The sequence below is a fragment of the Syngnathus scovelli genome, chromosome 7 (genome assembly GCF_024217435.2).
Source record: "Syngnathus scovelli strain Florida chromosome 7, RoL_Ssco_1.2, whole genome shotgun sequence".
In the NCBI taxonomy this organism is placed as follows: domain Eukaryota; kingdom Metazoa; phylum Chordata; class Actinopteri; order Syngnathiformes; family Syngnathidae; genus Syngnathus; species Syngnathus scovelli.
This window is the reverse complement of record NC_090853.1, coordinates 13505221-13527583: the sequence shown is the minus strand read 5'-3', so window position 1 is coordinate 13527583 and position 22363 is coordinate 13505221. Positions and strand designations below refer to the sequence as shown.

The following is a 22363-nucleotide window of genomic DNA, read 5'->3' as shown; positions in this document are numbered from 1 at the left end:
CTTTCAACTGTTCATCATTTTCCTACCTATTCCACAACTTCCCACTTACCCAAAATTCCAAATTTTCAATTTTGTAACTCACACCCAATTTTCCCAAATTTCCTTTTTCCCTTGTAATTTCTACATTTTTCAACCGATTCAACCCTTTTCAACATCATTCTGCAGCATTCCCCAAGTATTTATTCAACCTCTTCACCTTCACACGCAATTTCTTCAGGAATTGCAAATTCTAGTTATTATTATTATTCTACTTATTCCGCTCACTTTTTTGTCCGTTAACTACTTCCACATACTTCAACCGATTCACTCCATTCCACTTTTCCCTGATTCCAAATATTCATGACACGGGTGCTTACATTTTTTTCGTTCAAAAAATTTTCCGTTTTCGCAAAATTCACAAAATTCCGGCAAATTCTTCCCCATTCATTCTTAATGGCAGATTCAACATTTCACATTTTTGTTGTTCCAGTTTGAAATTCACTTATTTCAACACATTCAAATCACATTGGGGACATTCCCAAACTTGCCAAATTAAAAAAATTCACGTTTTCACTTTTAAAATTTGCACAAAATTTTGCAAAATTTCACTAAATTTAGTTTTTCACTTCTAATTTCTACATTTTTCCACCGATTCAACTCGTTCCAACTTTCAACTGTTCATCTTTTGCCTACCTATTCCACCCCTTCCCACTTAGCAAAATTTCCAAATTTTCAATTTTGAAATTCACACCAAATTTTCCAAAAATTTAGTTTTTCCCTTCTAATTTCTATATTTTTCGACCGATTCAACCCATTCCAACTTTATTCACTTTGTTCACCTTATGCTTACCATATTCACCCCCTTCATCCCCACTTCCACAATTCAACCCTTGACCCCCACTTCCAGAGTGGCGGCCATCTTGGATTGACCCTGAAGTGCCCCAATGTACGCGGAATGAACTGGAAGTGCCCCAAATCAAACCGGGATTGACCCCAAATGAACCGGAAGTGACCTCAGGTAAACCGGAAGTGACCCCAAATCAAACCGGAAGTGACCCCAAATCAAACCGGAAGTGACCTTTTTAAACCGGAAGTGACCTTTTTAAACCGGAAGTGACCTCAAATAAACCGGAAGTGACCTCAGCTAGACCGGAAGTGCCTCTAATCAAACCGGAAGTGACCCAAATCAAACCGGAAATGACCATATTTCAACATTAAGTGCCCTAAATACCTACATTTGCGCTAACTTTTGCAAATTTTGCCCGATTAAACCCATTTCAACATTTTAACCCCAAAAGTGAACCTCCTGAAGCCGTTTTTTTCCTTTTGTTCCAAATTTCAGAAACTTTTGATGCATTTTTTTTTCTTTTAATTCCCATTCATTCTCTATTAGGATTCAAGATTTGACCTAACTTCTACATTTTTTAACCGATTCAACTCGTTCCAACTTTCAACTGTTCCTCTTTTGCCTTCCTATTCCACAACTTCCCACTTACCAAAAATTCTCTACAATTTTGTTTTTCTACTCTAATTTCTACATTTTCAACTTATTCAACCCATTCCACCTTTCAACTGTTCATCATTTTCCTACCTATTCCACAACTTCCCACTTACCCAAAATTCCAAATTTTCAATTTTGAAATTCACACCCAATTTTCCCAAATTTCCTTTTTCCCTTGTAATTTCTACATTTTTCAACCGATTCAACTCTTTTCAACATCATTCTGCAACATTCCCCAAGTATTTATTCAACCTCTTCACCTTCACACGCAATTTCTTCAGGAATTGCAAATTCTAGTTTGCTTGTGCTATTGATGATGATGATGGTGAGAAGCTGTGAACACTATGGACTCTTCACAAGTCAATGACAATGCACATATAGTAGACCAGGGGTCACCAACACGGTGTCCGCGGGCACCAGGTAGCCCATGAGGACCGCATGAGTCGCCCGCAGGACTGTTCTAAAATTAGCTCAAATAGCGGCACTTGTCAGTGAGCTGCATCTATTTATTTTACTGTCAAACCTCGGTTTCCGAACGTCCCAGTTCAAAAAAGCGTTTACTGTAAGGGATTACTGTAATTTGAACTGCAAGTGACGTCAGCGATGCGCACGGTTGTTTACATAAATGACAAAGGATTCGATCACGGGATGACGAAGATGACGAAGGGCCCCACGTTTGAAGGATTTAATGATTTGGAGTGACACAAGGTTTGAAAAACTTATTTATGTTATGGTTATTCGATATATTTTATTTCGTGTTGCAACTTGTATATGTTTTTATCATTACAGTTCAGTAGTTGTTGGCTTGTTGAACTCTTGTTTTGTTAAATAAAGAGCCGTTTACCAAACCCACGTCTTTCCTGATACTTTGTTAACGCTACAGTATAGTTATATACTAGATCTGTGCGGCGCACGCGCAGCGTTGTTGACATAAAGGACGAGGAATTTGATCGATAGATTTAATGATTAGGAATGACACAGATGGTTTGACAATATTGTTGTTATATGATACTTATTTGATATATACTTTATATATCGTTATATGGGTCTGTGGAATAATTAGAAACACAACTCACGACGAGTCTGACGTCAGCGGCGCGGCGCATATGCGGCATTGTTTACATAAAGGACGATCGATGGATTTAATGCATTAGAGTTCTTCTTCTTATCATGGCTACAAGGCAATTAGTTACAAGGCTTGGCTAGATGTGGTTCAGCCACAGCTGAACACATTTCTTTCCCTTCTCAATAAACTCTGCTAAGTCCGGTGTTGTGCAGGGCGTCTAAGATTGTTCGTTTTGCAGAGGAGAACGCTTCGATGTTCACAGTTAGAATCATCAATGCTGGTTGTGAGGAGGTTCCTTGTTTCCAAGATCGACCTTTGTGTCTATCTCCAGGCATGATGTTGTTTTCTGTTCTGTAACTTTGTGGCTTGTAGCTTGCAGCTTTCGGCATAGTTTGTAGCGTAGCTTGCAGTGTAGCTTGTAGCGTAGCTTGTAGCGTAGCTTGTAGCGTAGCTTTGTAGCGTAGCTTATAGCTGTGTTGTAGCTTGTAACTTTGCTTAGCTTCATGAATTGGAGTGACACCGATGGTTTGATAAACGTGTTATTTATATAATAGTTATTTGAATAACTCTGAATGTTACGTCAGGCCCGTTCTCAGCTCCTCGTTTGTGTATATGTCACGTTAGCATACCGTATCGTTTTGCCTGTTGTTGCTGGTTCATGTCTGTTCTTGGTGTTGGATTTTAACAAATAAATTTGCCCCAAAAGTGGGACTTATGCTCCGGTGCGACTTATATATGTTTTATTTTTCACTTTATTGTGCATTTTATGGCTGGTACGACTTATACTCCGGAGCGACTTATAGTCCGAAAAATACGGTAGTCTAAGTGTAGTTCTGTGACCTTTTTGCAACTCATAAATTGTTTTGGCTGCAAACCTGTCACTATCTGCTGTATCCACAGTATCTGTCCATCCAGATTTTTTGGCAATGCATCTTCTTTCTTTCCCTCTCTTCTTCTTCTTCCCTGCATTCCAATCCTGAGCCTCCCCCTTGCTTTCATAATCCAAATTAAAAAGAGGTTTTCTCCTGCATGAGAGGAGAAACAGGCCTACTCTGCAAACAATGTAAGGTTTTCTGGATTGACATTAGAGCAGAGATTGAGTGAGGGAAAGAAAGGGAAAGAAAATAATATAGCGATGGAGGGTTTCTGGGGGAGAGACAAGGTGTTGAAGTCAACTCCCACAGTCTGGGAGCCAAAGCTTTGGTGTGTTGGGAACAAACCTCCCACATTGCACTAAATTGATGATTGCCTTGTTTATTGTTAATATTCATATATTGCATGATTATGAGGGCGGCACAGTAAGCCACTGGTTAGCACGTCTGCCTCACAGTGCAGAGGTTGCTGGTTCGATTCAGGTGCTGGTCTTCCTATGTGGAATTTGCATGTTCTCCCCGTGTCTGCGTGGGTTTCTTCTGGATACTCCAGTTTCCTCCCACACACCTGACTTGTGTGTGGGCAGTGTAGGATCAATCCCCGCTCAGTGGCTTCAAGATATCACCAACCACCAGATCAAAGCTGTTTTCGGTATTCATATATATGAATATTAATCAGAGAGAAGCTTATTTTCGTATTGAATATGGGTTAGTTACCCAAATCTTATCTCACAAACCTGAAAAAATACATCAAAGGTTCTACAAAAAAGAAAATGTGGCTCTTTTTAAAAAGAAATCCTGGTTCAACACAGTTCATTGACATTGAAAAAAAATGGATAGGCAAATTCACTTCACAAATACTGCAATAATAGTCCCATTTCTGTAAAAAACAAATAAAACAAAAAATGATAGGTAACTAGGTGAATTCACTTCAAAAATGCTGCACTACTACTATGCAGGGCTCCACTGTATTAAGGAGACAAGCGGCTGTCTCATTGTCATGGCAATGCCAATACACCTCCTTTGACTTGTTTACAGACCGGAAATGTATTCGTTTGACCAATTCTTTCTTGGTGCCCTCTAACTGACCAGTAACTAGACCACAATGTACCCCATCTCTCACTCAATAGTAGCAGAGATAGGCTACAGCCCAAATGTGACCCTAATGAGGACGTGCACTACAAAAAAAAAATGGATAGATTGATGAATCAGCCTTCACTGTCCTACCATCAGATAACTTAGATTTATATTGTTCTCTCCTTTCATACCATCGTTTTCATACTTCCACATGTCCATCATACTAGTTTCCGAATGCGCTTGCTCTCTCTCTCTCTCTCTCTCTCTCTCTCTCTCTCTCTCTCTCTCTCTCTCTCTCTCTCTCTCTCACACACACACACACACACATACACACACACGCACACACACACACACACACACACGCACACACACACCTACAGACACACACACACACGTATGTCACATGTTCCTGTCGTCTTTGAAGCTTCCAGCCAAGAATGTAGGCAGTTTTAGTAAAGAGGAGCAAGCAGCAACAGGTCCACCTCCTGAGCATTTAAGAATACTGTTATGCTAACAGCTTGAGACAAAAAAGAGGCATTTCCAACAGACAATCTCCGCTTCATTGGAAAGAAGCACTGTTGCTGCATTTGTACTGAGTTTATTTGGATGTGTCCAATCTTATCGAGGTCACACTGACAGATTGAGCCAGCGACAGGTCCACCATGACGGCTTTGCATTTACTGGACAATTGCAAGAAGGTAAATACCATTTATAGATTACAGGACCACATTAAATCTGAGGGCTTCCATGATTTTTCCCCACTTATTTCATTATTGCATGAAGTAGTTTGACTTATGGAACTCTTTAAATCTGTTTAGTGATTTACTGTTCAAGGCTGAATCAACAGAATATGGGGGCTGTCTGGAGAGGAAATATGTTGATCTTATAGCAGGGTTTTGTTATCTGGATGGCAGAGAACATTAGAAACATACTTTCCTACCCTGCTGCATTTCATTTCAAGCACGCAAATATAGTACTCCCATTCCCATTTGTATCAATCATGTCTTTTCTAACATTGACTCTTGTTTCAACCACAAATGCATTAAACACTTTCTTACACATATTCAGCTCAAAACAGAATCGCACCATTTAATTAGTACTCTACTGAGGATTTATTAATGGAAACTTCCTATATGCTGACATTATGGAAATACAGTGATGGTCCAAAAGGGATTTTCGTACAGGGTGTCAGGTTTTGTGTGTTTTCCTTGTATCTCAAAGCCAAAAAAAGCAAGCAAAGGTGGCTTATTTCCATTGTGTGACCTAGTAGAAGGGATTTACTGTAAATGAGTCGACGCGTTACCTCCTCAGTGGCCAGAACATACAGCTAAATACCCTCTACCATATGGACCATTAGTGTCTGTGCGTGTGTGTCCTGTCAGCATGAATCACATCTTAGGCGTTGAAGCAAGAAGTACAAATCCCTCCAAAACTCGTAAATAATAGCAATAAAGACAATTGGCCATACACTATTCTTGTTCACTTTTTCCTACTCTGTAGACTCTATTTTAGTCACATATAATAATAATAATTATAATAATAATAATAACAATAATAATAATAAGAAGAAGAATGATGATGATGATGATTATTATTATCTTGCATAATAATAATAATAGTAATAATAATAATCATTATTGTTGTTGTTATTAAAACCTGATGTGCAAGAAAAAACAAAGGCAGATTTGGATTTAGTTAAAAAAACATCTGTAAAAGTTTACCTACATCTCAGATTAAAAATTTGTTGACTTCTGATGTCCCAAGAGCCAGCTTCTGCAGCCGGGGATCAGACCGCCAAGGTCCCCGCCTTTGGCTGCCGCCCAGCTCACATTGCACCCGACCCCTTCGGCCCCTCCCACAGGTGGTGAGCCCATGGGAAGGGGGACCCACGTTTCCATTTCGGGCTATGCCCGGCCGGGCCCCATGGGCGAAGGCCCGGCCACCAGACGCTCGCCTTCGAGCCCCGCCTCCAGGCCTGGCTCCAGAGGGAAGCCCCGGTGACCCGCGTCCGGGCGAGGGAAAACTAATGATGTCACCTCTCTGGCTGGAAAGGAGCCCGAGCTGGTGTGCGAGGCAGAAAGATTCCGACTAGATATAGTCGGACTTGCCTCCACACACAGTTTGGGTTCCGGTACAAGCCCTCTCGAGAGGGGCTGGACTCTCTTCCACTCTGGAGTTGCCCACGGTGAGAGGCGTCGAGCAGGTGTGGGTATACTTATTGCCCCCCGGCTGGGCGCCTGCACATTGGGGTTCACCCCGGTGAACGAGAGGGTAGCCTCCCTCCGCCTTCGGGTGGGGGGACGGGTCCTGACTGTTGTTTGTGTCTATGCACCAAACAGCAGCTCAGAGTACCCACCCTTCTTGGGGTCCCTGGAGGAAGTGCTGGAGAGCGCTCCTTCTGGGGACTCTATCGTTCTACTGGGTGACTTCAATGCTCACGTGGGCAATGACAGTGAGACCTGGAAGGGCGTGATTGGGAGGAACGGCCCCCCTGATCTGAACCCGAGCGGTGTTCTATTGTTGGACTTCTGTGCTCGACACGGATTTTCAATAATGAACACCATGTTCAAACATAAGGGTGTCCATGTGTGCACTTGGCACCAGGACACCCTAGGCCGCAGTTCGATGATCGACTTTGTAGTCGTGTCATCGGATTTGCGGCCGCATGTTTTGGACACTCGGGTGAAGAGAGGGGCAGAGCTGTCAACTGATCACCACCTGGTGGTGGGTTGGCTCCGATGGTGGGGGAAGATGCCGGTCCGACCTGGCAGACCCAAACGCTCTGTGAGGGTCTGCTGGGAACGTCTGGCAGAATCTCCTGTCAGGAAGAGCTTCAACTCCCACCTCCGGCAGAGCTTTTCCCACGTCCCGGGGGAGGCGGGGGACATTGAGTCTGAGTGGACCATGTTCCGCGCCTCCATTGTTGAGGCGGCCGACCGGAGCTGTGGCCGTAAGGTCGTTGGTGCCTGTCGTGGCGGCAGCCCCCGAACCCGCTGGTGGACACCGGCGGTAAGGGATGCCGTCAAGCTGAAGAAGGAGTCCTATCGGGCCGTTTTGGCCTGCGGGACTCCGGAGGCAGCTGACAGGTACCGGATGGCCAAGCGGAACGCGGCTTCGGCGGTTGCTGAGGCAAAAACCCGGGCGTGGGAGGAGTTCGGTGAGGCCATGGAGAATGACTTTCGGACGGCTTCGAGGAAATTCTGGTCCACCATCCGGCGTCTCAGGAGGGGGAAGCAGTGCAACGTCAACACTGTTTACAGTGGGGATGGCGTGCTGCTGACCTCGACTCGGGACGTCGTGAGTCGGTGGGGAGAATACTTCGAAGACCTCCTCAATTCCACCTACACGCCTTCCATTGAGGAAGCAGGGCCTAGAGACTCTGAGGCGGATTCTCCAATCTCTGGGGTCGAAGTCACTGAGGTAGTTAAAAAACTCCTCGGTGGCAAGGCCCCGGGGGTGGATGAGATCCGCCCAGAGTTCTTAAAGGCTCTGGATGTTGTGGGGCTGTCATGGTTGACACGCCTCTACAACGTTGCGTGGACATCGGGGACAGTGCCTCTGGATTGGCAGACTGGGGTGGTGGTTCCCTCTTTAAGAAGGGGGACCGGAGGGTGTGTTCCAATTACAGGGGAATCACACTCCTCAGCCTCCCTGGTAAGGTCTATTCAGGGGTGCTGGAGAGGAGGGTCCGTCGGGAGGTCGAACCTCGGATTCAGGAGGAGCAGTGTGGCTTTCGTCCTGGCCGTGGAACAGTGGACCAGCTCTACACCCTCGGCAGGATCCTCCAGGGTGCATGGGAGTTTGCCCAACCAGTCCACATGTGTTTTGTGGACTTGGAGAAGGCGTTCGACCGTGTCCCTCGGGAGGTTCTGTGGAGGGTGCTTCGGGAGTACGGGGTGCCGAGCCAACTGATAAGGGCGGTTCGGTCCCTGTATCACCGATGCCAGAGTCTGGTCCGCATTTCCGGCAGTAAGTCGGATTCGTTCCCAGTGAGGGTTGGACTCCGCCAAGGCTGCCCTTTGTCACCGATTCTGTTCATAATTTTTATGGACAGAATTTCTAGGCGCAGCCGAGGCGTTGAGGGGGTCCGGTTTGGGGACCTCAGCATCGCGTCTCTGCTTTTTGCAGATGACGTGGTGCTGTTGGCTTCTTCAGGCCGTGATCTCCAGCTCTCGCTGGAACGGTTCGCAGCCGAGTGCGAAGCGGTCGGGATGAGGGTCAGCACCTCCAAATACGAGTCCATGGTCCTCGATCGGAAAAGGGTGGAATGCCCTCTCCGGATCGGGGATGAGATCCTGCCCCAAGTGGAGGAGTTCAAGTAGTATCTTGGAGTCTTGTTCACGAGTGAGGGGAGGATGGAGCGTGAGATCGACAGGCGGATCGGTGCAGCGTCGGCAGTAATGCGGACCCTGTACCGGTCCGTTGTGGTGAAGAGAGAGCTGAGCCAAAAGGCAAAGCTCTCAATTTACCGGTCGATTTACGCTCCTACCCTCACCTATGGTCACGAGCTATGGGTCGTGACCGAAAGAACGAGATCTCGGATACAAGCGGCCGAAATGAGTTTTCTCCGCAGGATGTCCGGGCTCTCCCTTAGAGATAGGGTGAGAAGCTCGGTCATCCGGGAGAGACTCGGAGTAGAGTCGCTACTCCTCCACGTTGAGAGGAGCCAGATGAGGTGGCTCGGGCATCTTATCAGGATGCCTCCTGGACGCCTCCCTGGGGAGGTGTTCCGGGCATGTCCCACCGGTAGGAGACCCCGGGACGACCCAGGACGCGCTGGAGAGACTATGTCTCTCAGCTGGCCTGGGAACGCCTTGGGATCCCCCGGGATGAGCTGGATGAAGTGGCTGGGGAGAGGGAAGTCTGGGAGTCCCTCCTGAAGCTGTTGCCCCCGCGACCCGACCCCGGATAAGCGGAAGAAGATGGATGGATGGATGGATGGATGGATGGATGACTTCTGATGTACGAGTGCGCTACAAACACAAAATATTATTTCACAAATAGGTTTCTTACTTATTCTTTTACTTCTAAAGCAGTGAAAGCCTGTGTACTGGTTTTCATAATAAAATATGCGTTGGGACAGGTGGATGTAATAATAGAATGACCCAAATGGTTGCGAAACTGAAATCACCCTTACATGTTCTTTTGGAACAATAAAACATTTAATAAAAAATAAATTTTCATTTCCTATCACAGGATATTCACATGAGTCAGGGAGTCGCAGACATCATGATGGACATGGACTGTCTGAACAAGAATGCATCAGAGAGTGGTGCGCACACCCGCCAGGTGTTAAAGGTGAGAGATTTGGGGCATGTACGTATCATAGCGCTAGATCTAGGTGTCAGTTTAGAGAGTTAGTGTAAAGAACACGACTCTTCTTTGATTGTGCTGTGTGTGTCAGCATTCATACATGGGGTCTCTATTCTCTCTTTTCCCATTGTAACTGAATTAACACCATTACACTGAATAGCGAGCCAGCCAGAGCAGTGAAGGACATGCGCTGACAACATACTTCTTGTCAGCATGTTGTAAAACAGGAATCTTCCATCAGAGTCAGTGATTAGTTGAAGCCAGAAATTTTTATTCCCCACACGCGGTCTGTTTCTTTTTGTGAGTGTAACTATCATAGAGCCAGGTGAATGAGATTAGACTCTACTAATTTCCTCTTGAAAATAATATGCATATGATATACAGTGGATATCATAAGGGTTAATTAAATCTCAACTAATTCAATTCTGCTTGCTTTAAAACCATCCAGTTAATTAATAGAAGGCAATGAACTGACACAATTAATACAATACAGTACAACTTTATTTGGTGTATTTTCATCCATCCATCCATCCATCCATCCATCCATCCATCCATCCATCCATCCATCCATCCATCCATCCATCCATCCATCCATCCATCCATCCATCCATCCATCCATCCATCCTCTTTCGCTTATTCGGGGTCGGGTCGCAGGGCTAGGAGCTTTAGGAGGGACTCCCAGACTTTCCTCTCCCCAGCCACTTCATCCAGCTCATCCCGGGGGATCCCAAGGAGTTCCCAGGCCAGCCGAGAGAGATCGTCTCTCCAGTGCGTCCTGGGTCGTCCGCGAGGTCTCCTACCGGTGGGACATACCCGGAACACCTCCCCAGGGAGGCGTCCAGGAGGCATCCTGATTAGATGCCTGAGCCACCTCATCTGGCTCCTCTCAACGTGGAGGAGGAGCGGGTCTGCTTCGAGTCCCTTCCGGATGACCGAGCTTCTCGCCTTATCTAAGGGAGAGCCCGGACACCCTGCGGATGAAACTCATTTTGGCCGCTTGTATCCGGGATCTCGTTCTTTCGGTCATGACCCATAACTCGTGACCATAGGTGAGGGTAGGAGCATAGATCGACCGGTAAATTGAGAGCTTTGCCTTTTAGCTCAGCTCTCTCTTCACCACGATGGACTGGTACAGAGTCCGCATTACTGCTGACGCTGCACCGATCCGCCTGTCGATCTCGTGCTCCATCGTGCCCTCGCTCGTGAACAAGACCCCAAGATACTTTAACTCCTCCACTTGGGGCAGGGTCTCATCTCCGATCCGGAGAGGGCATTCCACCCTTTTCCGACCGAGGACTATGGCCTCGGATTTGGAGGTGCTAACCCTCACCCCGGCCGCTTCACACTCGGCTGCGAACCGCCCCAGTGAGAGCTGGAGGTCACGGCTTGAAGAAGCCAACAGCACCACGTTGTCTGCAAAAAGCAGAGACGCAATGCTGAGGTTGCCAAACCGGACACCCTCAACACCTTGGCTGCGTTATGAACAGAATCGGTGACAAAGAGCAGCCTTGGCGGAGTCCAACCCTCATGGGGAACGAATCCGACTTACTGCCGGAAATGCGGAATAAACTCTGGCATCGGTGATACAGGGACCGAACCATCCTCATCAGTTGGCTCGGCATCCCATACTCCCGAAGCACCCTCCACAGAACCTCCCGAGGGACACGGTCGAATGCCTTCTCCAAGTCCACAAAACATGTGCACTGGTTGAGCAAACTCCCATGCCCCCCTCGAGGATCCTGGGTGTAGAGCTGGTCCACTGTTCCACGGCCAGGACGAAAGCCACACTGCTCCTCCTGAATCCGAGGTTCGACCTCCTGACGGACCCTCCTCTCCAGCACTCCTGAATAGACCTTACCAGGGAGGCTGAGGAGTGTGATTCCCCTATAGTTGGAACACACCCTCCGGTCCTCCTTCTTAAAGAGGGGAACCACCACCCCAGTCTGCCAATCCAGAGGCACCGTCCCCGATGTCCATGCAATGCTGTAGAGGCGTGTCAGCCTTGACAGCCCCCAAAATCCAGAGCCTTTAAAAACTCTGGGCGGATCTCATCCACCCCCGGGGCATTGTCCCCGAGGATTATTTTAACTACCTCAGTGACTTCGACGACAGAGATTGGAGAGTCCACCTCAGAGTCTCCAGGCCCTGCTTCCACAATGGAAAGCGGGTCGGTGGAATTGAGGAGGTATTTGAAGTACTCTCCCCACCGACTCACGACGTCCCGAGTCCAGGTCAGCAGAACGCCATCTCCACTGTAAACAGTTTTGACAGTGCACTGAATCCCCCTCCTGAGACGCCGGATGGTGGACCAGAATTTCCTTGAAGCTGTCCGGAAATCATTCTCCATGGCCTTGCCAAACTCCTCCCACGCCCGGGTTTTTGCCTCAGCAACCGCCGAAGTTGTGTTCCGCTTGGCCATCCGGTACCTGTCAGCTGCCTCTGGAGTCCCGCAGGCCAAAACGGTCCGATAGGGCTCCTTCTTCAGCTTGACGGCATCCCTTACCGCCGGTGTCCGCCAGCGGGTTCGGGGATTCCCGCCACGACAGGCACCAACCACCTCACGGCCACAGCTCCGGTCGGGTGCCTCAACAATGGAGGCACGGAACATGGTCCACTCTGACTCAATGTCCCCCGCCTCCTCTGGAATGTGGGAAAAGCTCTGCCGGAGGTGGGAGTTGAAGCTCTTCCTGACAGGGGATTCTGCCAGATGTTCCCAGCAGAACCTCACAATACGTTTGGGCCTGCCAGGTTGGACCGACATCTTCCCCCACCATCAGAGCCAACCCACCACCAGGTGGTGATCAGTTGACAGCTCCGCCCCTCTCTTCACCCGAGTGTCCAAAACATGCGGCCGCAAATCCGATGACACGACTACAAAGTCGATCATCGAACTGCGGCCTAGTGTGTCCTGGTGCCAAGTGCACACATGGACACCCCTATGTTTGAACATGGTGTTCATTATTGACAATACGTGTTGAGCACAGAAATCCAATAATAGAACACCGCTCGGGTTCAGATTGGGGGGGTCATTCCTCCCAATCACGCCTTCCAGGTCTCACTGTCATTGCCCACGTGAGCATTGAAGTCACCCAGTAGAACGATGGAGTCCCCAGAAGGAGCGCTCTCCAGCACTTCTTCCAAGGACTCCAAAAAGGGTGGGTACTCTGAGCTGCTGTTTGGTGCATAGACACAAACAACAGTCAGGACCCGTCCTTCCACCCGAAGGCGGAGGGAGGCTACCCTCTCGTTCACCGGGGTGAACCCCAATGTGCAGGTGCCAAGCTGGGGGGCAATAAGTATACCGACACCTGCTCGACGCCTCTCACCGTGGGCAACTCCAGAGTGGAAGAGAGTCCAGCCCCTCTCGAGAGGGCTTGTACCGGAACCCAAACTGTGTGTGGAGGCAAGTCCGACTATGTCTATTCGGAACGTTTCTGCCTTGCACTCCAGCTCGGGCTCCTTTCCAGCCAGAGAGGTGACATTCCATGTTCCAAGAGCCAGCTTCTGCAGCCAGGGATCGGACCGCCAAGGTCCCTACCTTTGGTGAGCCAGGTGGTGAGCCCATGGGAAAGGGGACCCATGTTTCCTTTTCCGGCTGTGCCCAGCCGGGCCCCATTTGGTGTATTTTACAACACAAAACTCTTCACATATAGCAATTGGACAACCACAATGGTAGTGAAAATAGTAGATTGAAACACAAATGAATATAGAGTAGCAGAACAGTAACAGTCAAAAGCCAGTCAGTTGAAAGCCAAAGAATAAAAAAAATGAAAAAAAAAATAATTTAAAAATTTCAGATTAGAGGTGAGAAGATACTGTATGTTCATCATTGTTCAAGTTTTAGTCTAATGCATTGAAATGAAATGACTGAATGGGACAAAGGTCCTGGATTTACGTTTTGCGTCCCAAATTGAAATAATTAATTCATCAATAATCTGACAACACCGCTTTTAATGATTTCTCTCTTTTTAAATTCTGCTAAGACATTTTGAACTGGATAGATGAGTTTCGAAAGGCCCAACAGCTCAACTTGAAACACAAATGAATATAGAGTAGCAGAACAGTAACAGTCAAAAGCCAGTCAGTTGAAAGCCAAAGAATAAAAAAAATGAAAAAAAAAATAATTTAAAAATTTCAGATTAGAGGTGAGAAGATACTGTATGTCCATCATTGTTCAAGTTTTAGTCTAATGCATTGAAATGAAATGACTGAATGGGACAAAGGTCCTGGATTTACGTTTTGCGTCCCAAATTGAAATAATTAATTCATCAATAATCTGACAACACCGCTTTTAATGATTTCTCTCTTTTTAAATTCTGCTAAGACATTTTGAACTGGATAGATGAGTTTCGAAAGGCCCAACAGCTCAACTCAATGTGTAATACATAGTACATATGATTGATATGATTTGATTTGAATGATATTGAAAATCGTATACGCTCATACACGCATGTTTGGAGACCCTGGCTGAATAGTGCACAAGAGTAAAGGCACACTGAGAAGCTAATGCACTGTGTGCCACATGGGAGCTGCAGCACTCTGTAGAAGAGGCAATAACTGTATTCCTGCTGCCGATACAAAATTTGCTGAACTTTAATGCACTCATTACAAGTCAGCAATGCCAGACTTGTGAATTGTGGAGCGCTGATTATATGGCATCACACAGTCAATCATTCTAATCACTTCTTATAGTGGAAATATTGATAAAAGCTCCTGCTCTCGTTCCCGCACATGATGAGTAAACTTCTCGCAAGTCTGTAATATGACGGTTAACCACTTTAATCTGATTGTCAGGACATGACAACTGACTGGATCCTTTCATAGTTTGCCATGTATGGGTCCATGCTATTTTTTGTACATTATATTACCTTATTATTAATTAATTAGGTCATCCTCAGACGAGCTTCCATAGTAGAATCTATACATTGCTTATAATGGCTGTGGGGCGCAGCTCCTCACAGCATCCCCAATCCAACCCTTAATGCTGAGTGTCAAGCAGGGAGGCATCGGGTTCCATTTTATAGTCTTTTGGTATGACTCGGCCGGGGATCGAACCCACGACCTCCCAGTCTCAGGGCGGACACTCATACCACAAGACCACTGAGCTGGTATATTACCTGGTTTTATTTAATTTGGTGTTTAAAACTGTCTACAACATAAAATTATAGATGTTATACTTCCATGTATGCTCAAATGAGATATTAATGATGATTCTCCAGATGAGGCTTCTGGTCCTGAGATATATACGTAAACATTTTTAAAGAGAAACTGACAGAAATGTGTATTTCTTTCTTTTTAAATTTACCTTTAAAATGACCCAAAACCTAGTACGAATCTGCATAAGTTACAGTTTTCTTACCTTGATCTTCCTCAACAGAGCACTCCACTGGATTTGATTGAGACTGGAAAGGGCCTGAAGTTCCAGGCAGAACGCCCACATCTAGTCAGCCTTGGTAGTGGACGTCTGAGTGTTGCCATCACTTTGCTGCCTCTACCTGAGGGTAAGTATTTTGGTCTTTTGTCTTTATAATGTACATTTCCTTCCTTGCGCAACATTCCAGTCACTTACATTGAGTAGGAAGCTTGTTATCATATCACCTCACTATCATCGTTCTTTCGAATTTTGCTCGCAGGTTTATGCATGTGTAACGTTTTGGCCTGGGCTGCCTTTTCACTATAATATCTCTGCTGTGTGCCTCTTTGTCTGCACCTGCTTTCCCTTTATGTGTCTGTGTCTATTCATGCTGGTACACAGGGTGTGTTTCTTGATACCGTACATACCTGTGACATTTTGTGAGGCCATAGGCCAAAGCCCTACAATATTTCTCTTTGTTCTATTGGATTGATAGAGCAATTCTGCAGTTGATTCAAAGTGATATAAAAAGCACTATTATACATATATACGGGTAAAATGTTTGAAGCATACTCTTTGGTAAGTGTATTAAACAGGTCTCTGTTGTTGTGATAGGTACAAATCCAGCACATATCTATGAAGATGTTGGTATGACCCAGTGTTAAGTGGTTATTTCATAGACCACCACAGTTCATCAGATCTGCGAGATGAAGGCCTGCGCTGTTGTGGAAGTATTCACAGCCAACTAATTATGGTCAACCAAACCGGCTCGTTTTATTCTCTTCAAATGCAACTCGCTGGTCAGACGTGGTGGATGCATACGTATCTGTGCCGTCAAGTGTCATTCATCCAGTTAGGAAGTATGTGGTTCTATGTCGCCCTCCAGCAGCACTGACGAAAAATGGTACCCTCCATTCAGCATTTAAGTTGCCCATTGGTGCCTTAGAGGTTCGGTTTAGACCAGGGGTGGGCAAACTTTTTGACTTGCGGGCCGAATTGGGTTCTAAATTTTGACCGGGGGGCCGAACCAGGAGCAGATGGATGTAGTGTTTGTGTGAAGTAATATAAACGACCTGTAAAGGTCATTGCATAAAAGGTTTTGGCCTTTAGTAGGTAGTAAAGCATGGATATTCCAAAAAGGTTTTTTGAAAACAAATGCATTTATTAACAGCATTAAAAAAAAAAAATCCCTAAAAAACTGCTATCAGTGATTGTCATAAAATACGACACTGTTGTTATGAATAACAGTCTCCATCACTTCAGTGCCTGCAGGTCAGATTAATGAAAGATGTTTATCTTATGAGATCACATCAAACGGCAAACATTCTGACCAAATATATCATCTTGAAGAATCGGTGAAAGCATACATCCAAATAAAGTAATCAAAACGGCAACACGGTGAGGGGTATCTGAAAATGAGAGCAGAGTTTTAACTCACAAACACCTGGTAACAGAGGTGAGGAAACGGGAAACACTTCCTTAAAGTAAGCCTTAAGAACTTTACAGGTTAAGATTAGTCACAAACAGGTGGTGCATCAATGTCCTTGAGCATCCTGCATTGTTTGAAAATGAGAATGGTCGCTAGTTTCAATCCCTGCTATTTGTACAGATCATATTCAAAATGCATTTTTTTACAACAAACTTGAAAGCCTCCCCTTCATTTTCAGTGGGAACAGTGTTGTTGATCTCCCATTTTTTGATAGTGTGTCATAGTCTGGAGTAAAATTTGTTGTGGCAATTCTTAGGAGAGATCCGAGGTGTTGGTCCGTTTACCTAGATCTGTGACGGGTTGATATTGATGTTCATGTGGCTGAACGTCACGTCGCGTACGTCGAGCCAAATTGGCCACTCTTTTTAAACACTCGGCACTCAGTGTCCACCTTGCTTTTCCATGGGCGACTCATTTTAATGGAAGGATTGCAGGGGAAGGTTTGTGGGTGGCTTTAGCGTAAAACTGTATCCGAAAGCTCGGCGCGCAAATTACAAGAATGCTGTCGTCACAGCCCACGCTTTAAATTCGGCACTGATACAAATAGAGCGCGAGTGCGCCATTTCCGTACTACTGAGTACGTACACGCACTTGTGAGTGTGCACCGAGCTTTCTGACACGGCTTCCGGTAGTAAATGCGCAGGCGAGTGGTTCCCCATCTACTGGGGAAACACAGTCGTTGCAGGCAAAATGACAAAAAAAAAAACGTTTAATAATACAATTTATTTAGGGTTGGCGGGCCAGATTAAACAGTCCCGTGGGCCGGATGTGGCCCGCGGGCCGTAGTTTGCCCATACCTGGTTTAGACCATTTCATTCTACCTGAGACTCAATTAAAAACTTCTGTGACTCACAAGGATCCTTATTTATTGAAGCATTAACAGTCTCAACTGTATATCATTTAGCCAACTTAATGTAGCTAACTGCTAAACTTACTATTTTCACATATTGTTGTCCAAAATACATCCAGACTTTAAATAGAGGCGACAATTACGACACATCCTCCGGAGAACGACGAAACAGAAGTTGTTTTGCAATACCTCTCAAACATGAGTTGCGTTTGGGAGTGGCAATGTATTGGTTTTTAAGTTGTTTTCACCAGTCTAAATGTATTCTTATAGCATAAAACGTGTGTAAAGTGGCCTTTAGTATCAATTTCTGGGAAAAATATTATTTTGACCATATTTGGTCATACAAGGTTTCTGCCGGATGCCGACGATCTGCTGTATGTAGTATTGAAATATGTTCAGTAATGTTTATGACAGGGTCACCAACACGGTGCCCGCGGGCACCAGGTAGCCCGTGAGGACCGCATGGTTCGCCCGCAGGACTGTTCTAAAATTAGCTCAAATAGCGACACTTGTCAGCGAGCTGCATCTATTTATTTTACAGTCAAACCATAGTTTCCGAACGTTCCGGTTCTCAAACAAATTGGAATTTGAACAAGAAATTCGAGATTTTTTTGCTTCGGTTGTTGAACAAAATTCCGAGGTCGAACCTCGCGAGATGAGCCGGGAGGACCCGAGAAAACCCGACGGCGCGACCCGGATGCCGACTGACTCCGTAGTTATTGTATTTTCGTTACTTTGAGGATTGTATTAATCCCTTATCATGCCTCCAAAGAAAGCAAGTGGGAGCAGTAAAGCCATCCTAAACCACAAAGACGCTCTTAAAGCAATGCGACAGTGAGCGCCCGGCGCGCTGCGGTTGCGCGATCGGACCAAATCAAGCTCCCTGCGCACTGAGGTCCACTTAAATTTTGGAAAGTACATCAGGACTTTAAAAATATTTTCTAAATTTCAGCGACGGCTCTGTCACAATAATGCGACCAGCGCGGTGCAGTTGCGCGGTCGGCGACGCGCAACGGTTGCGCGATCGGCGGTGCGCTGCAGTTGCGCGATCGGACAAAATTAAGCTCCCTGCTCACTTAGGTCCACTTAAATTATGGAAAGTACATCAGGCCTAAAGTGCAACCACATTTGTAAGTGAATGGCTTCTGGTTTTTGAAATGTAAATAAACCAATGTACTGTGATAAAACAACAAAATTGCAATAACTGCATTAACCATCAAAGTGAAGTCTAACTGTAACTGTAGTCTTGAAATAAATCTGAATAAGGAAAAACATTGCAATAAAATAATGCAAACTGGTTTAAACTTAAGAGTAGTTGAGATCTGTCATATCAGAACATTACTCCTCACAACATCCTCTGCCTCGCTGTGCTCAGTGTCATTGTCCACGTACATGCACACCCTCCTGTCGAACTCTTGAAAGCGGCTGCTCTGAGGACCACAGAAAGCTTTTCTCTGATTGTGAGCATTTTTAGGCGATCTTTTGAGCTCTCCATCTCCGTACATTACACTCTGTGACACCATATTTCACAGCCACTTTGCAATTGTTTGAAGTCTCTGCCTCATTTATCACCATCATCTTGAAATTTGCATCATAACTTCTCCTCAGCTGCCGGTTAACCTGGCCGATCTTTGACCCACTTTTCTCCAGATTGTCGCTACGTTTCTCCATTTTCTGTTATCTCTTCCTTTATTTTCTTATCTTTTCTTTCTTACCGCTATTTTTTATATTTCTTCTTCGTGCTACCGCTATTTTCATTTTTCTTCTTCTTCGTAACAGGGGTTCGCTTTGGCCTGGGGAGTTAAGTTCAGCATTCATTTTAAAGCTATATGGCGCCATCTAGCGTTGTGAATGGTTATAATGTCTAGACCCCGAATGTAAGACGACCCCCACTTTTTCAGTCTTATTTCAATGCAAAAAACGCCATCTTATATTCGAGCCAATACGGTCTCTGTTGCTGGTACTACAATAAGCTGAATACATATGGCCAGGCATGTCAGTATGTTACAATGTAGTATGGTTATTGAGTTACATGCTTTAAGTGTAAAATTAGAATTCACCACATATACTAGGTAACCTGAACATTTTCCCCTCATGAACCAGTAGTGCATGCTTTCTTCTTCTCCACAGGCCGCACAACTGTAGGTCATGGTCCCATGGACATCAACATCCAAGGCCCTGGGGTGGAAGCTCAACATTGCTACATAGAAAATAGGTCAGGGGTCATCATGCTACACCCCTGCGGGAATCTGTGTGCTGTTGATGGACTCCAAGTGACACAACCGATCCGCTTGTCTCAAGGTAAGACGTAAGCTGCTTTCACGCTGGCTAGCAAATTAGCTTTGTATTCCTTTTTCCCGGATCACTGCCCTGTATGTAAGGTACTGAATGTTGGAAGGCAGGGTGAATGTGACCTGAATGTGAACTTGCAGGCAGGCAGGCAGGCAGGCAGGCAGGCAGGCAGGCAGGCAGGCAGGCAGGCAGGCAGGCAGGCAGGCAGGCAGGCAGGCAGGCAGGCAGGCAGGCAGGCAGGCAGGCAGGCAGGCAGGCAGGCAGGCAGGCAGGCAGGCAGGCAGGCAGGCAGGCAGGCAGGCAGGCAGGCAGGCAGGCAGGCAGGCAGGCAGGCAGGCAGGCAGGCAGGCAGGCAGGCAGGCAGGCAGGCAGGCAGGCAGGCAGGCAGGCAGGCAGGCAGGCAGGCAGGCAGGCAGGCAGGCAGGCAGGCAGGCAGGCAGGCAGGCAGGCAGGCAGGCAGGCAGGCAGGCAGGCAGGCAGGCAGGCAGGCAGGCAGGCAGGCAGGCAGGCAGGCAGGCAGGCAGGCAGGCAGGCAGGCAGGCAGGCAGGCAGGCAGGCAGGCAGGCAGGCAGGCAGGCAGGCAGGCAGGCAGGCAGGCAGGCAGGCAGGCAGGCAGGCAGGCAGGCAGGCAGGCAGGCAGGCAGGCAGGCAGGCAGGCAGGCAGGCAGGCAGGCAGGCAGGCAGGCAGGCAGGCAGGCAGGCAGGCAGGCAGGCAGGCAGGCAGGCAGGCAGGCAGGCAGGCAGGCAGGCAGGCAGGCAGGCAGGCAGGCAGGCAGGCAGGCAGGCAGGCAGGCAGGCAGGCAGGCAGGCAGGCAGGCAGGCAGGCAGGCAGGCAGGCAGGCAGGCAGGCAGGCAGGCAGGCAGGCAGGCAGGCAGGCAGGCAGGCAGGCAGGCAGGCAGGCAGGCAGGCAGGCAGGCAGGCAGGCAGGCAGGCAGGCAGGCAGGCAGGCAGGCAGGCAGGCAGGCAGGCAGGCAGGCAGGCAGGCAGGCAGGCAGGCAGGCAGGCAGGCAGGCAGGCAGGCAGGCAGGCAGGCAGGCAGGCAGGCAGGCAGGCAGGCAGGCAGGCAGGCAGGCAGGCAGGCAGGCAGGCAGGCAGGCAGGCAGGCAGGCAGGCAGGCAGGCAGGCAGGCAGGCAGGCAGGCAGGCAGGCAGGCAGGCAGGCAGGCAGGCAGGCAGGCAGGCAGGCAGGCAGGCAGGCAGGCAGGCAGGCAGGCAGGCAGGCAGGCAGGCAGGCAGGCAGGCAGGCAGGCAGGCAGGCAGGCAGGCAGGCAGGCAGGCAGGCAGGCAGGCAGGCAGGCAGGCAGGCAGGCAGGCAGGCAGGCAGGCAGGCAGGCAGGCAGGCAGGCAGGCAGGCAGGCAGGCAGGCAGGCAGGCAGGCAGGCAGGCAGGCAGGCAGGCAGGCAGGCAGGCAGGCAGGCAGGCAGGCAGGCAGGCAGGCAGGCAGGCAGGCAGGCAGGCAGGCAGGCAGGCAGGCAGGCAGGCAGGCAGGCAGGCAGGCAGGCAGGCAGGCAGGCAGGCAGGCAGGCAGGCAGGCAGGCAGGCAGGCAGGCAGGCAGGCAGGCAGGCAGGCAGGCAGGCAGGCAGGCAGGCAGGCAGGCAGGCAGGCAGGCAGGCAGGCAGGCAGGCAGGCAGGCAGGCAGGCAGGCAGGCAGGCAGGCAGGCAGGCAGGCAGGCAGGCAGGCAGGCAGGCAGGCAGGCAGGCAGGCAGGCAGGCAGGCAGGCAGGCAGGCAGGCAGGCAGGCAGGCAGGCAGGCAGGCAGGCAGGCAGGCAGGCAGGCAGGCAGGCAGGCAGGCAGGCAGGCAGGCAGGCAGGCAGGCAGGCAGGCAGGCAGGCAGGCAGGCAGGCAGGCAGGCAGGCAGGCAGGCAGGCAGGCAGGCAGGCAGGCAGGCAGGCAGGCAGGCAGGCAGGCAGGCAGGCAGGCAGGCAGGCAGGCAGGCAGGCAGGCAGGCAGGCAGGCAGGCAGGCAGGCAGGCAGGCAGGCAGGCAGGCAGGCAGGCAGGCAGGCAGGCAGGCAGGCAGGCAGGCAGGCAGGCAGGCAGGCAGGCAGGCAGGCAGGCAGGCAGGCAGGCAGGCAGGCAGGCAGGCAGGCAGGCAGGCAGGCAGGCAGGCAGGCAGGCAGGCAGGCAGGCAGGCAGGCAGGCAGGCAGGCAGGCAGGCAGGCAGGCAGGCAGGCAGGCAGGCAGGCAGGCAGGCAGGCAGGCAGGCAGGCAGGCAGGCAGGCAGGCAGGCAGGCAGGCAGGCAGGCAGGCAGGCAGGCAGGCAGGCAGGCAGGCAGGCAGGCAGGCAGGCAGGCAGGCAGGCAGGCAGGCAGGCAGGCAGGCAGGCAGGCAGGCAGGCAGGCAGGCAGGCAGGCAGGCAGGCAGGCAGGCAGGCAGGCAGGCAGGCAGGCAGGCAGGCAGGCAGGCAGGCAGGCAGGCAGGCAGGCAGGCAGGCAGGCAGGCAGGCAGGCAGGCAGGCAGGCAGGCAGGCAGGCAGGCAGGCAGGCAGGCAGGCAGGCAGGCAGGCAGGCAGGCAGGCAGGCAGGCAGGCAGGCAGGCAGGCAGGCAGGCAGGCAGGCAGGCAGGCAGGCA

At 48.9% G+C, this 22363-nt stretch overlaps 1 protein-coding gene across 13 annotated transcripts in view; it reads left to right on the top strand.

Moving 5' to 3' along the window:
* phldb1b (pleckstrin homology-like domain, family B, member 1b) overlaps window positions 1-22363 on the top strand; it is a 154998-nt gene that overhangs the window by 36023 nt on the left and 96612 nt on the right. For 3 of the 13 annotated variants that reach the window (XM_049725637.2, XM_049725640.2, XM_049725638.2), the window contains exons 2-4: window positions 9692-9793; window positions 15186-15309; window positions 19631-19801. In XM_049725637.2, the coding sequence (XP_049581594.1) occupies window positions 9692-9793; window positions 15186-15309; window positions 19631-19801 (397 nt within the window). Of the gene's footprint in view, window positions 1-2089; window positions 2189-2599; window positions 5194-9691; window positions 9794-15185; window positions 15310-19630; window positions 19802-22363 lie in introns of those variants that run through there. The other 10 variants (XM_068651425.1, XM_049725636.2, XM_049725645.2 and 7 more) reach the window with 8 other exon arrangements.